Source organism: Leptonotus elevatus, chromosome 6 (genome assembly GCF_054856555.1).
Source record: "Leptonotus elevatus isolate MCC_2025b chromosome 6, RoL_Lele_1.0, whole genome shotgun sequence".
NCBI classification, from domain to species: domain Eukaryota; kingdom Metazoa; phylum Chordata; class Actinopteri; order Syngnathiformes; family Syngnathidae; genus Leptonotus; species Leptonotus elevatus.
Genome location: NC_141244.1, coordinates 4,557,604 through 4,571,557, shown reverse-complemented (window position 1 = coordinate 4,571,557; position 13,954 = coordinate 4,557,604). Strand labels below are relative to the sequence as shown.

The 13,954-nt window shown below is 39.0% G+C and overlaps 1 protein-coding gene across 2 annotated transcripts in view; it reads left to right on the top strand.

Annotated features, from left to right (window-relative positions):
• zhx2a (zinc fingers and homeoboxes 2a) overlaps nt 1-13,196 on the top strand; it is a 39,104-nt gene extending 25,908 nt beyond the window's left edge. The window contains exons 4-13 of one of the 2 annotated variants that reach the window (XM_086079152.1): nt 488-700; nt 862-1,128; nt 2,560-2,775; nt 2,853-2,937; nt 3,781-3,966; nt 5,396-5,805; nt 8,289-8,517; nt 8,589-8,754; nt 9,040-9,163; nt 12,297-13,196. In XM_086079152.1, coding sequence (XP_085935278.1) covers nt 488-700; nt 862-1,128; nt 2,560-2,775; nt 2,853-2,937; nt 3,781-3,966; nt 5,396-5,805; nt 8,289-8,517; nt 8,589-8,754; nt 9,040-9,157 — 1,890 coding nt within the window. In that variant the 3' untranslated portion in view covers nt 9,158-9,163; nt 12,297-13,196. The remainder of the gene's footprint in view (nt 1-487; nt 701-861; nt 1,129-2,559; nt 2,776-2,852; nt 2,938-3,780; nt 3,967-5,395; nt 5,806-8,288; nt 8,518-8,588; nt 8,755-9,039; nt 9,164-12,296) is intronic. The other variant, XM_086079153.1, reaches the window with a different exon arrangement.
• The last annotated feature ends 758 nt before the right edge of the window (nt 13,197-13,954 follow it).

The window sequence follows — 13,954 nt, the reverse complement described above, 5'->3', positions numbered from 1 at the left end:
GCTTTCATGGAGGTGTACAGACATTGGAAAATATTTACTGTTCAGATCCTGAAATTTGGAGCATTCAGACTATTTCAAAAAAAAAAAAAAAAAGGTATCTAAACAACTGTGATGTTAATTTTCGGTCAAAAGAATGTGACAAAATGGCTGCCCTCTGAGATGGATACAAATGGATCGATTTTGCTGCTTATTTACACAAACGCAATATTAATCAGAATGCCATGTTTAGACTGGTGGGGGCACATACAGCATAGAACTTTTTGGGTTGTCTTCCCTTTTAACGTGCAGTTGTGCAATTTATTACCTTCGTAGCTGCTTCCATATTTTCAAACAAGGACCATATAACCATTTTATTTATTTATCTGCATATTAAATATCACTATTTGTGCTTTATAGCAAATAAAGCTATATGAAGTACAAAATATCAATATTAAAAGTTGGAATTTGACTATAATGAACAGTACAACTTGTGTCATTATTATTCCAGGTGCCGAAAATTGCTATTCCCCTCAACACAACCAAATACAATCCCTCTCTGGACGAAAACCTGACCCTCATCTCTTCCTTCAACAAGTTCCCATACCCAACACAAGCTGAGCTCTCTTGGCTCACTGCAGTCTCCAAACATCCAGAGGAGCAAATTAAAGTCTGGTTTACTACCCAGAGGCTCAAACAGGGCATTAGCTGGTCACCGGAGGAGGTACAAATGGTCCATTTCTTATGATTATTATTTTTGTTGTTGTTGTTATTTTTATTTTTTTCAGTTGTTTGAAGCCGGCTCTATAGAGTCAGTCAAACATGGGAGGGAATTGTAATTAATGTATTAATTAATGTAACAGGAATTCATTTCTCCTGCACCAGGTAGAGGAAGCAAGAAAGAAAATGTTCAATGGTACAATCTCCTCTGTGCCTCAGACCTTCACAGTAGTAACGCCTCAGCTTACCACTCAGTCATCCACCAACACAGCAACAGTAACAACTGCAGTCTCCAAATCCGTGCAGTCTGCAGCCTCAGTTCTCCAGTCTGTCCCTTGTCAGCTGCTGGGACAGACCAGTCTGGTGCTGACACCGGTTGCTAACGGCGCCACTGTCACATGTGCACCACTGGCACTCACGTTGGCTAACCAGGTGCAAAGAAAAGTCAGAAATCTTAAGCATATATATAATATATATATATATTAGGGGTGTTAGAAAAAATCGATTCTGCAATATATCGTGATATTACATTACGCACTTCTCTAATCGATTCAATATGCGGCCGAATCGATTTTTAAACATACATTTCTTATGTAAATATTCAACAAAACGCCTTACGTAGGGTTAGGATTCACACATTAAGCATGGAAGAATGTTAAATTAATGGAACATTAAGCCTTAATATTTTATTTCAGTGCTATTCAGACATGAAACAGACTGCAACCTGTTTGTTAAATGCAGTGACTCAGTTATAAGCCTGAATTTTCAGATAAATACATTTTCATACAAATCTTACAGTGTACATGTACAAGTTTACTGATATGTATTTTCTAAATTTGAGTTTAAAAGAAAAGAAAAAATCGCAATAATCAATTCATAAATTTGTATCGGGATTAATCGGTATCAAATTGTGACCTATGAATCGTGATACGAATCGAATCGCCAGGTACGAGGCAATTCACACCCCTAATATATATATATATATATATATATATATATATATATATATATATATATATATATATATATATATATACACACACACACACACACACACACACACATACTGTACATACAAACCCTATTCCCAAAAAGTTGGGACTCTACAAATTGTGAATAAAAACTGAATGCAATTATGTGGAAGTGCCAAATTGTAATATTTTATAGAACATAGAGAACAGGTCAAAAAAATTTACTGAGAAAATGTATCATTTTAAGGGAAAACTATGTTGATTTTAAATTCCATGGTGTCAACAAATCTAAAAAAATGTTGGGACAAGGCCATTTTCACCACTGTGAGGAATCCCCTCTTCTTCTTGCAATAGTCTGCAAACGTCTGGGGATCGAGGAGACAAGTTTCTCAAGCTTAGAAATAGGAATGCTGTTCCATTCTTGTCTAACACGCGTCTCACTAACTGTTCAACTGTCTTGGTCTTTTTGTTCCCCTTTATGATGCGCCAAATGTGCTCTATAAGTGAAAGAACTAGACTGCAGGCTGGCCATTTCAATACCCGAATCCTTTTCCTACGCAGCCATGATGTTGTAATTGGTGCTGCATGTGGTCTGGCATTATCGTGTTGAGAAATGCAAGATCTTCTCTATTCTATTCTGAACAAAATATTGGAATTTGGCACTTCCACATAATTGCATTCAGTTTTTATTCACAATTTGTATAGTGTCCCAACTTTTGGGGAACTGGGTTTTATATATATATATATATATATATATATATATATATATATATATATATATATGCTCAAAAATTCTCTTTTCTTTGCATATATATAAGCAATGTAAACGAATACAATTTGAAATGTGACCCAAAAAAAGTAACTCAAGTTGCTTGACTCCATTTTTCCACAGGTTGCTCAGTCACTGAAACGACCCTTGGCCTCACCCTCAACTGCCTCAGAGAGTAAACGACCCTCCATCATTCAAGCCATATCTGCGCCTATCCCCACATCCAAGCTTGCATCGCCCAAAGTGTTAAATTTCACTGCAGACCCCAACAAAACAGCCGAGCAGCTGTCAGTGCTGCGGTCCAGCTACATGCAGTGTCCTTTCCCAGAGGAAGAAGAGGTAGGAATAATGAAATAACCACTATGACTGATATAAATATAGATCATGATAATCGCATGCATTTTGTCGTGTGACAGATCTACAGGCTGATAGAGACCACCGGGCTGTCCAGAGGGGAGATTAAGAAGTGGTTCAGTGAACAAAGGCTTCTTAATCTCAAAGGTATTTGGTGTCTCACATGTGAAGTTATGAATTACCTACACCTGTAGGTTTTCATTTCAAGCTCTCAAGCTACTTTTCAAACAATGTGCAGTCCTAAAATAACTGCTTCATAATAATTTTGGTACATTGGTTTGGGACAAGGAGAATATTGTCTCTGTTGTTGCCATGGCAACAACAGAGACAATCTACTTACAGAGGACTAATATTGGTGGGTCAACTTTGACACCGTGTTCAGGGAAGGATTTGCTGATGCCATCTTAACAACATAAGAGGATAAGTGGAAGATGATAGATGGAAGATTGATAAATTATTTGCCTTTTTCGACAATCTCAAAAATTTTGTAAATTACAGACCATACATCGTCCATGCAGTTTAAACTCACTTTCATGGATTGCTTTTAAAGGTTCCATGCCATCATTTGTACTGACATAATTTTTACATATAGTCCGATACTCCTATTGCATGAATGCCAATATTCAGGCCATTCAATGGTCCCTTTAACAGTAAAATAAATGTTAATAAATACAATCTGTTTTATTTAAGAACCTGATGCCAATGTATTTTCACTTTCTTAATTGAATGTTCCTCAAAAGTAATTTCCATACAAATATCTGTGGTGAACACGCATCACAATTTATACAAAAAAAAGTATTCACTTTCAAGGCTTGATGAACATGTACTTAAGCAACTTCAGCTTAACTTCCAGTGTTTGCACTGCATGTGGAACTTATGATAAACAGTGGGATACGTTGAGGTCATCTTTGGCCTATATTTCTACTGTCGTTCACAATACAATTCAATTCCTGGGTAACAAATATTTGTTTGTCTCTGTACCCATTTAAGGTGTTCCTCCGCCTCCACTGTTGGTGAAAGCTGAGGTGACTCCAGTACCTAAAGATGGACCCGTGAAGAAAGCAGTCCCGAGCCACTTCCCCTTGCTGGAGCGTGTGAAAGGGAAGTCCTCGGAGCAACTGAAGGCACTCGAGGAGAGTTTCCAGCGAAGCAGCACTCCAACGGATACTCAGCTTGGTACAACTTCACTGTCAGACTTTTCACATGGTAGCAGAAAAGAAAAGTGATGATTTAGGGCTATTGTCTGCATAGTAAAACCTTGGTGAGAAGTTGAAAATACACTAAATAGATTGATTAAAATTTCACAAAACTCACAAGATTTTTCCAAACAAACTTTACTTTTGAGAAAAAAATCAGCTTTTTTTCACAGCAAAAGATGAGCAGGATGTGTGAAATATTTTGTTTGATTAGCAGTGGTTGTGGTCTTGATATAAACATAGCACGAAAAGTAAGAACATTTGTGTTTCGCTAAATAATTATCATTATCATTATTATTATTATTATTACAGGTAGTTCTCAACTCATAAACACAATGGGTTCCAAGAGACTATTTGTAAGTCGAGACTTGTTAATTTTTTTTGTTTTTAAGTTAAATATTATTAAATTGAACAAACGCTTAGAATAACAAATATGAAACTAAATAAAATGAAATTATATACATTGGTATACTGTATAGACCTTCGCTTTCCTGGAATTTACAATATTCATTGACTGGTGTCTTGTTACTTCAAATTCAGTTAACCAATCCATGTAACGGGAAGCAAGAGTCATTGAATTAGAAATTTTGTCATGGGTACAGCCCACCTTTTCAGCTCTACTTGCTCATCCCACAAATATATGTTCCTTACAAATGTGACACCATTTAACACATTTCCTCCCAAAAACATATAAATACGTTCTATTTTAAATATGCAATTGTCCCAAAGACGTATTTATATGTTTGTTTGTTTTTAAATGTTTTTTATGCTACAGCATACAGAAGGCTTTGATGCAGCCTCTCTACTGTAACCTTGCCAGCAAGATGAATTATTGTGGTATTTGTGAGTTCACAAACTCCGGAGAATACATCTTGTACCGCTCCCGCTGATACGCTTGCAGCCGACCTTTTTTAGGTCGGACCAATCAGGCGTTGTTTAGGCACGACGAAACCAATAAGCGCTGATGGCGGGGGGAAACAAACAAACATAACAGACGAATGGATGCTGTAATTAATTTTGTTCTTGCAGAATTACTCACCGTTTCCTTGTTAAATTTGAACAACGAGAGGCGTTTCGTGCAATTTTATCTGGTAAAGATGTTCGTGCTTTCAAGGCAAAATGGCAGCCCCCTGAGATGAATAAAAACGAGTGGATTTTTCTGCTTAATTAATATTTCACAATATTAATCAAAATGACATATTTAGACTAGTGGGGACGCATAGAACATATTGTAAAGACATTTTTTTTACTATACTTTCCCTTTAAGAACAGATAGGTGTGAGGATTAATGCTTTTTCTCCCAGTGATTCTCTTGACTCCCAAAACACAAAGCATTCATAAAAAAAAAAGTATTCCCAGTTTTAAGTGGAAGCAGCTCACCTGACTCCTTGAACTGTGTTCTGTTCCAGACCAACTGGCCCAGGAGGCCAGGCTTTCCAAGACCGAGGTGGACTGCTGGTTTTCTGAGCGCAGGGCCCTGAGGGACAACATGGAGAAGGCCTTGCTCAGCATGACCTCTAAGAACACAGACGACAAAGGCGACAGGCCGGGGGTGCTGCTCAATGGTTCCTCTCATCGCGAGCAGGACGGCAAAATGCTCCAATCATCAGCTGTCCCACCGTTCCTCTCTTCTTCGTCATCATCCTCATCTTCCCCTCCTGTGCTCGCGGCCTCCTCCCCTTATCCTCCAACCTTGTCTGCCTCTGCATCACCTCCCATCCTTAATTCATCCTCCTCCTCTTCTCCGCATCCTCCCGTCCTCTCTCTGTCGACGAGCCCGGCTCCCATCCCAAGTGGCTCACTCACTCTACTGAGAGAGGTAACAATTGATACACTGACTGTCTTAAATCATGTCTGAAGTTGTAACAAAGACCAAATATCTCATTTTTAGATGCATTGCTAATGATAATGAAATTAATTAAGTTTTGTAGCTTGTGACTAGAAATGTATTAGTTGTCTAAGTGACTAATCAGAAGGTGTTTTAATAGTAGTGTTTATTGGTATTATGTAATGGGATTCAAATTACAAGTATACTCAACAAAAATATAAATGCATAAATGCTCCCATTTTTTATGAGATGAACTCAAATATCAAAAATCCACATACACAATATCAGCATTTCTCTCAAATAGTGTACACAAACCAATCCAAAGCCCCGTCCAGATGCAAGCAAAGCCGGCTTCGTTCCTCAAACAAATCTCGTACAAACGGAAGCATTTCAAGACTTATGTGTGTCCAAAAGAAGACGTTTAACGGCTGTAATGTATATGCCAAGTCTGGAGTAGCGCTGTAGTGCAGCCACAGGGAGTTAACAGAAAACGTAGAAGAAGAATCAGCGAAGAAGACGAACACTTTTTTTCTAACTTTATTGCAATCTACACCGCAAACATGGCCTTTGCATGTATTGAAACAACATGCAAAAAACGAACAATAGTGGGTAATTCAAGTACAACACCGCTTGTTTGACGTGGGAATAAAGAAGCAAAATATTTTGCTGCAAAAGCATAAGCAAGATAAGGCGGCTACGCAAAACGACTACGACACGGTTATCCGTCATTGTTGTTGACAGACTGACAATTTGCGCGCAGTCACGCGAGAATTGGAGCATACGTCATCAATCTGTGACAAAGCGTTGTTATCGAGCTGCGACCATTACATCATCACTGGAGGAGTATCCTGCATATTGTGTACAGACGGACGCGTACGGGGGCGCGTTTTGGAATCTTTCCACTCTGGAGCCCGGTTTCAAAAGTGATCGGTTTCAAGCTCCGAAACCGCGCCATCGTGTGGACAAATGGCTTAAACGGATACATTTAAACTGGCTTTTGTGTGGACGGTTCCTAAATCTGTGATAGTGAGCACTTCTCCTTTACCAAGATAATCCATCCCACCTCACAAATATGCCATATCAAGATGCTGATTAGACAACGTGATTAGTGCACAGGTGTGCCTTAGGCCATGTACACACGTAAAAAAAAATGTCCACACCACCATGTTTGTAGAAAAGTAACATTCACAGCTAAGTGCATTAATGCATTTTTGAGTACATTCATAACAATGCCAGACCTTAAGGTGGCAACAGTTCCCCAAATCCTATCCAATCAGAGTTTGCTTCCATCTGGCGACGTCACTTCCACACATTGGGCCGACAATAAAATGCATGCCAAACCTCTAGGTGGCAGTAGTCTATACTGCTCGTCTCTTGACATCACTTCCACCATACGTCACACAAGCATGGACTGTCAGCGCGCACAAGACTTTTCTTTTTTTTAATTAAAAAAAATACTTGTAATCAATCAGTCAGTACATCGTAAACGGATCATAGAGGAAAACATAGAGGATAAATACAAAATTTTATAAAGCTTCACTTTTTTAACAACTGTTTTTTTGTCACTCACTCACCCAAACACACACACAAACATGGTCTCCCGGGTGGGGAAGCAAATTCATGCCGCCTGCTTTTTCTTCCTTTTTGACAACTTGAGGTATGTATTTGAGTGACGTGTAGAACGACGACGTAAAACTCAGTTTACGACGAACACACACGAACGCGGATCTGGAGAAATATGCAAATCAAATTTTGGGGAAACCTTGGTTTTTAATGAAAAAAATCCCCACGGACGTGTAAATGACAGGGCAAACTGCAGAAAAATATCTCCCGTTTGCAAAAAAACCCCGGCTAGAACATGTAAACAGGGCCTTAGACTGCCCATAATAAAAGGCCAGTCTTAAAGGTGCAGTTTTGTTTTATTGGGGAATGTCTGGGGACTGAAGCATATGTTGCTAAGCTGTTTACATTTTTATTATTAAAAATGCTAAAATCACTTTCAACCAGCCTGAGATATTCAAAGTAGCGGAGATCTCCGTCCATAACTGTGCCATCTTCACCACGTCATGGTACGACATTTGTCTTGTATCAGAGCTCGGGACACGAAAACACCGCCTTAATAACCGTTATTTCATTTTCTGTGTGCTGTTTTTAATGTACATCTCCGCAAATACCTTTTACTGTTGTCACTTTGAAATCACCCCCCAACCCCACCACCATCTCTCCTATTGAATGTGCCAAGTTGTCAGGATGTCCTGCCGCCGATTTCTCGGTTAAAGTGTGTCACACGTAAGCCACCTTCTCATGGTTGTAGAGCTTATTCTGCCACCTGCTGTTTATTTGCATGAACAAGAGTGTGGTTTTGTGAGAGTGCAGCACAGATTTATTATAGATTCTGGTTGAGAATTAAATCAAATGAAATAGCTTTCTTATATGTGATGTTTTTGTTTTTCTCCTTTGATGTGTCTTGGCAGATGTTCTGTCGGACCCAATGGCCAACACCCGAGGAGTACAGCCAGCTGGAAGGGCAAACGAGCCTGGGCCGCACTGACATTGTCCGCTGGTTTAAGGAACATCGCTCGGCTCTGAAGAACAGTGAGACCTTGGACTGGTTAGAAGCCTACCAGAGCCAAAAAGAAGAGCAGAAATCTGCACAAGAGCAGAACGGAGACAAACAACAAAGTGTATCACTGGAAGGAAAAGGTTTGTTCCAGATGATCATTATGTCACGCTTTGTCTAGTTTTCATGTTTAACTCCAGAAACTTTGATGTAGTGGAGGAAGCCGGTGAGAAGAAAGCAGCAGCTTCATCTATGGAGAACTCCAAGCTGTCCAATCCAGACACGGTACAGTGGTTGACTGAAAAACTTAATCACAGTGTGTCGGACCTGAGCCAGGCCAGGCTGGACCAGACCAGCTCTAGCATTTCTGAAAAGGGGAGGTGGGTGTCTCATGCTGTTAAAAAAAACAAAATACTGTAAATATTTCCTAGTCTCTCAATTCATACCATTCAAACTGCCTACACTTACGTCTATCAACATTACTACTAAAAGAAAATTGCTGTGTCATGATTGACACCGTCAGTATCTAAAGTTCTTTCTGATGATGCATGAAGTCATATTTATTATTGCATCAGCTCTCAGTTTCACAGACATTTAAACTCCCAGAATATACACAACTTCATGCATCTGGCTGTGTTGAAATTGGTGCATTATGTTTTTGGCAGGTGGGTTCAGGTGACTGTGGCTGTGGGTGAAGAGAGTGAGGGAGGATTACAAAGACAGAGACTGGCAGCAGATTCTGATGTTTTGACTATGGAGCAACCTGGGAAGGTCACTGGCTGATGATTGGTAAGTACATTTAGTTTATTATACATTGATCATTTGAATTGACCAAACAAAACAAAGATGCAAAATGTGTTTGGTAGATTATTTCTTTGTTGTAACAAGGCTTGTTCTTTTCCCCTCTCCAATAAATGTCATACTGTGAAGCCTGTTTAGTTGTTTTTTATTTGCAAAGAACATACATTGTTTGGATGAGTAAATGAGTATTTGCATTGTGTCCATACAGCTTGTTCTGCTACCATGATTGGATGATACATTGCTATTGGTATACTCGATGATTCAAGTCTTATCAATAATATGGACGAAACACAACATATTGGCACTAATAGAAAAATAAACAGGCTTTGCGATGTTATATATCCGCATAGACGCATGAAAGAAAAACCCATAGTGGTCACAGAAGCAACTTGAATCTGGCTAAATTAATTAATAAGAATTTTATGAAAATAACCAATGAAAATCAGATGTTTCCCTTGAATTGTGGCTCAACAGAATTCTATATATTTTTTTAAACTAATGAAATGGACCTGGAGAAAAATGACAACCCATACAAAAGATTGAAAATAATTTGACCATAGGAACCAAAGTATGTCGTCTAATTGGCATCACAGTTGTCTTCAAACTTGTAATCAGTCAGCTGGCCTATTTAAAGGGTGGTAAATTGCCACTTTGCTGTTGGGTGACATGGTGTGTGCCACACTAAACATGGATCAGATGAAGCGAAGGAGAGAGTTGTCTCAGGAGATTAGAAAGAAAATGAGCCACAAGACCATCTCCAATTCAAGCAGTTTGATGTTCCTGTGACTGTGGTTGCCATTGGGAATTTTGTGAGTTTCAGAATAGGCATCGATGTATATCGGCCTCCAGCCACTATGGGAGGAGCAACCTTCTATGGAGCATGGCGGCGACAGCGATGCTGCAGTGGAAAGCGAGCCGGCATGCTAGTCGATATTTGAAAGCATGGATTTCTGCCCCCTTTGACGTATAGGAATGCATGGCCGCATGTCAATAGCACATTATGTATATGTGTCATACATAATATATGTGTATAAGCTTTTAACCTACTATTTGCTATAGTTTATCAACAATTAAGTTTAAAAGAACATCCTTAAACATCACCTTATCCCTGTTTGAGAAGTACACGACTGTGTGTACCATGTGGTGCAGCTATGAAGGATCTAAACAAGAAGTGACTGCTGCCATCTTGGCTTCAGCGCTTTCCTACTTTTCAGTAGATTTCACGCAGAGAGGAATTTATCCTCGTATGACCCGCACCAGAAATAACTGCCTATGATTGGCTGCGGCCATGAATGGTGGTAGACTTGGTCTTTAAAATGCCACAGCTGCAGTCTCATCCACCCAGGAAGTTATGTATGTCTAATTAACTGTGATTGGTCCATTTAATGGACAGTTTGACGGCATGGCGTGATGTGAGTTGCACTACGCCGTCATTAGTGTGTGCACGCAACACACGCACACACACACACACACACACACACACACACACACACACACACACACACACACACACACACACACACACACACATTATGTTAGTGGGAGGCAGGCAGCACTGCCATTTCAGTTAATGATGATGTCATGTTGCCTGTAGCATTAGTGTGTCAGTGACTATCACTGCTGTAGTTTGTTATACATTTTCTGGCTATTATAGGGGAGAGTGGGGTAAGTAGTGCCAATTTTACTGACGTGTCTTTTAAGCAAGGGGATTACAGGAATGCAAATATGTTCATATAGTTTAGGATGTTGTGCATCCCTGGGAACAATCACTTTGGATCTTCAATAAACTTTGAGAAATATAGCTTTAAAAAAAGTGTTTTTGTGGCAAAACTTGCTGCCATTGTGGAGTAGGTTGTGCCATTAGTCAGAACTCAGTAGGGTAAATTGTGACATTGATAACTGGAGTAAAAAAAATAAGATCGTTTCAATCTCACAAATGATCATGCTATATAAAAGGAAGACAAATTCAACACACAAAACTTTGATTTGCAGGTTTCAGAGGTTTTTTCTTTTTTTTCTTTTCCTGTTCAGCCTTTTTATCTTCTCTTTCTTTGTGAGCCTTCTCCAACTCCATCTTCTCAGGTGTCAGTCACAATTCTTTTTTCTTTTCTTTTCTTTTCTTTTTTTTTTTTACATTTCTGTTCTTTCTTTCTGTGGATTTTGGCAAGGGAAAAATAACTTCTGAAGACACATAACCCAAGTGAGCAGAACAACGACATAGATTTGTCAGTGCTCGGAGGGTAAGCCTAAGCCTTTTTTTTTTCTTATCCCTATTTTTTTTTTATTGCCATCCTGCAGATTTTTATCTCCTTTCGAACCTGACGTACGTATGGTCTTCCCCTCTGTCACTTCTCTTTCCAACTCCTCAAGAGGAGTTGAAACCCTGTCTGTCTTCCTTTTGTATCTGGTGGCATGATGAATTTTGGTCAAAAAGGAAGAATGACACATACTTTTCGTGGTCAAATGCAATAATACAATTTACAATACCAATAAAATACAATAAAGTAATATAGAGTAAATAAACACAATTTAGGCCATTGGCACAACTTAACCCAGGTCTTTTGGCACAAATTACCCCAAACCCACCATTTTGAGAAAAAAAAATGCATTCACCAGCTGTTTTAAGCCAGCATCATGCTAACCATATAGACTCAATGTAGCTTACTAAACATGTGTGAGCTGTTATCTATAATTGTTCAAACACAGCCATCAAAAAACCTTAATCATAGAAATTTTACTTTGGAGGGCAAAAAATGTTTCTATAACTTATATGTGCTTACCTCTCAAGCTATGTCTCTCCCTTTTTTACCGGATGAGCAAAATGGATGTCTCTTCAAAAATACTGTATGTGGTCACATGACTAACTTCTTCTATGTTTTTCTAAATAACGGGTGGAACTACTTGCACCTTGGCACAAATTACCCCACTCTCCCCTATTGCAACATTAGGTTATTTTACTTTTTCACCCTCAAATGTTATTTGTGGGAAAATAATGAATAATTGCCCAAACTTACCGTACAGTGAATCCTTCAGCATTTTTGGTTCAAGTCAATCAGCAGTGATGAAATCCACAAATTTGCTTGTGGGCTCACTTCCTGTTTGTGTCTCATTTCTCTTCTAGATGATGTGAATCCATTCACAAAGGTCACGTACAAGATGCCAAAAGAAAGTGGAAGCAGGGATGTATCGCCATGCTTGTAGTGTGGTCACAAAGCAAAGTGGACGTCTGCTCGCGTGTCGCCCGATGTGTGCTGCAGATGCGCATGTGGAGGAGTGCCAAAGCTGGACTTCAATCTTCTTCTTTTTTTTAAGAAGTTTCCTTGTAAATATTTTTCTGTATTGCTCATAAAAAGTTGTACAGTTTTGATGGAAGGGCATGTTTTGTTACTTTTTTTTTTAAAGACTTGTGCCCAATAGTGTTGTTTAAAGCTTGAAGTGTAAAATAGCTGTTTATTTGCTGAAAATCAACCCTATTTTGGAAGAAAATTGAACCTGCTTTCTGCTCAGTAGGAGTACGCTTTTTTTTTCTTTTTCTTTTTCTTTTTTTATGGCACTTGTATTACTATAAGGCTTTCTTGTACTCGGCCGCTTCAACTCCAGCTAGAATTTTACTCAGCCCCTTGTAAAAGGAGTCTTGGACAATGTTCTCGAAGGGAAGTGAGAGAGAATGGATTGTGGGAGTGCAAGCTTGGCCTTCGGTGTTGGGGACATTTGCCACAAAAAAAGCCATGTGCAGAACTGCATAAGGCCAATGAATGATAGAATGCACTCACTTGTATCTTTTTTTTAATCAGCTGGTGTGCTCCTGCATCAGCACCTGAGGCAATAACCGTGCAGAATGTTCTTCTTTCTGTTCTATTCATGTTTAATCTCATAGTCTGTCTGATCGCACCATGCTGCCTTTTCAGGTATTTCTGCTTCAACTGATGATGGTTAATTTAGATGGAAAAACAAAACTTGGGACTATTTTTGACTGAACGTTGGGGACATTCATGACTGGCAATTAAACAAGTAAAGCAGTTTCAAGTGTGAATCTTGTTCAGCTGTGAAATGTGAATGTTTCATCCGCTTTTGCCTGTGTTGTCTTCTCAATTGAATTGGGGGATTTTAGTTCATTCTAGTTAACGTTCCAACAAGGTCAAATGTCTTTTTTTTAAGTGAAAGATCAAACCTGTGCTTGCTGCCTTAGAATCAAACTTTTTTAGCTTCTACTCAAGATTTAAAGAGATGTTGCATTTTGTTTTTGTCTTATTGCATCCTCATGCCTCATTCGAGATCGAGTCACTTCTATATGATAACGCTGGTTTGAAAAGCAGAATGAACATGTTTCCGCTGCTTCAGTTTCATGTACAAGCGTCTTTAAGCATATTCTGGCTTCTGGTTGGCTTTTCAGCAATACTGCCTGCATTTTCATTTTCTACTTTCGATCTGCTCTAACTCAATGAATACGCAATGCTGGTCTTAGTCTTCATGCATTAAAACCTGGAGATTGTTCAAATGTCTGCTTACTCAAGAACAATTGTTTTATGAGAAATTAGTTGAGATTGCTGCGGGGTGGTTTAAAGTACTGGTCCTTGGTTCAAATCTGAGTTTACAGCGGAATTTTAGCTTTAGAATGCACTTGTCCAACTGTTTCACTACTTTTTGCACAACTTATTTTCTAACTAGGAGCTTGAATGACAAAATTGGTGGGACATTTGTTCCATGAATTGCACTTTTTAATTCAAATTATTTAAGCAGCCGTCTTCACGTGCTGTTCACATTTGGACATCATGAGAC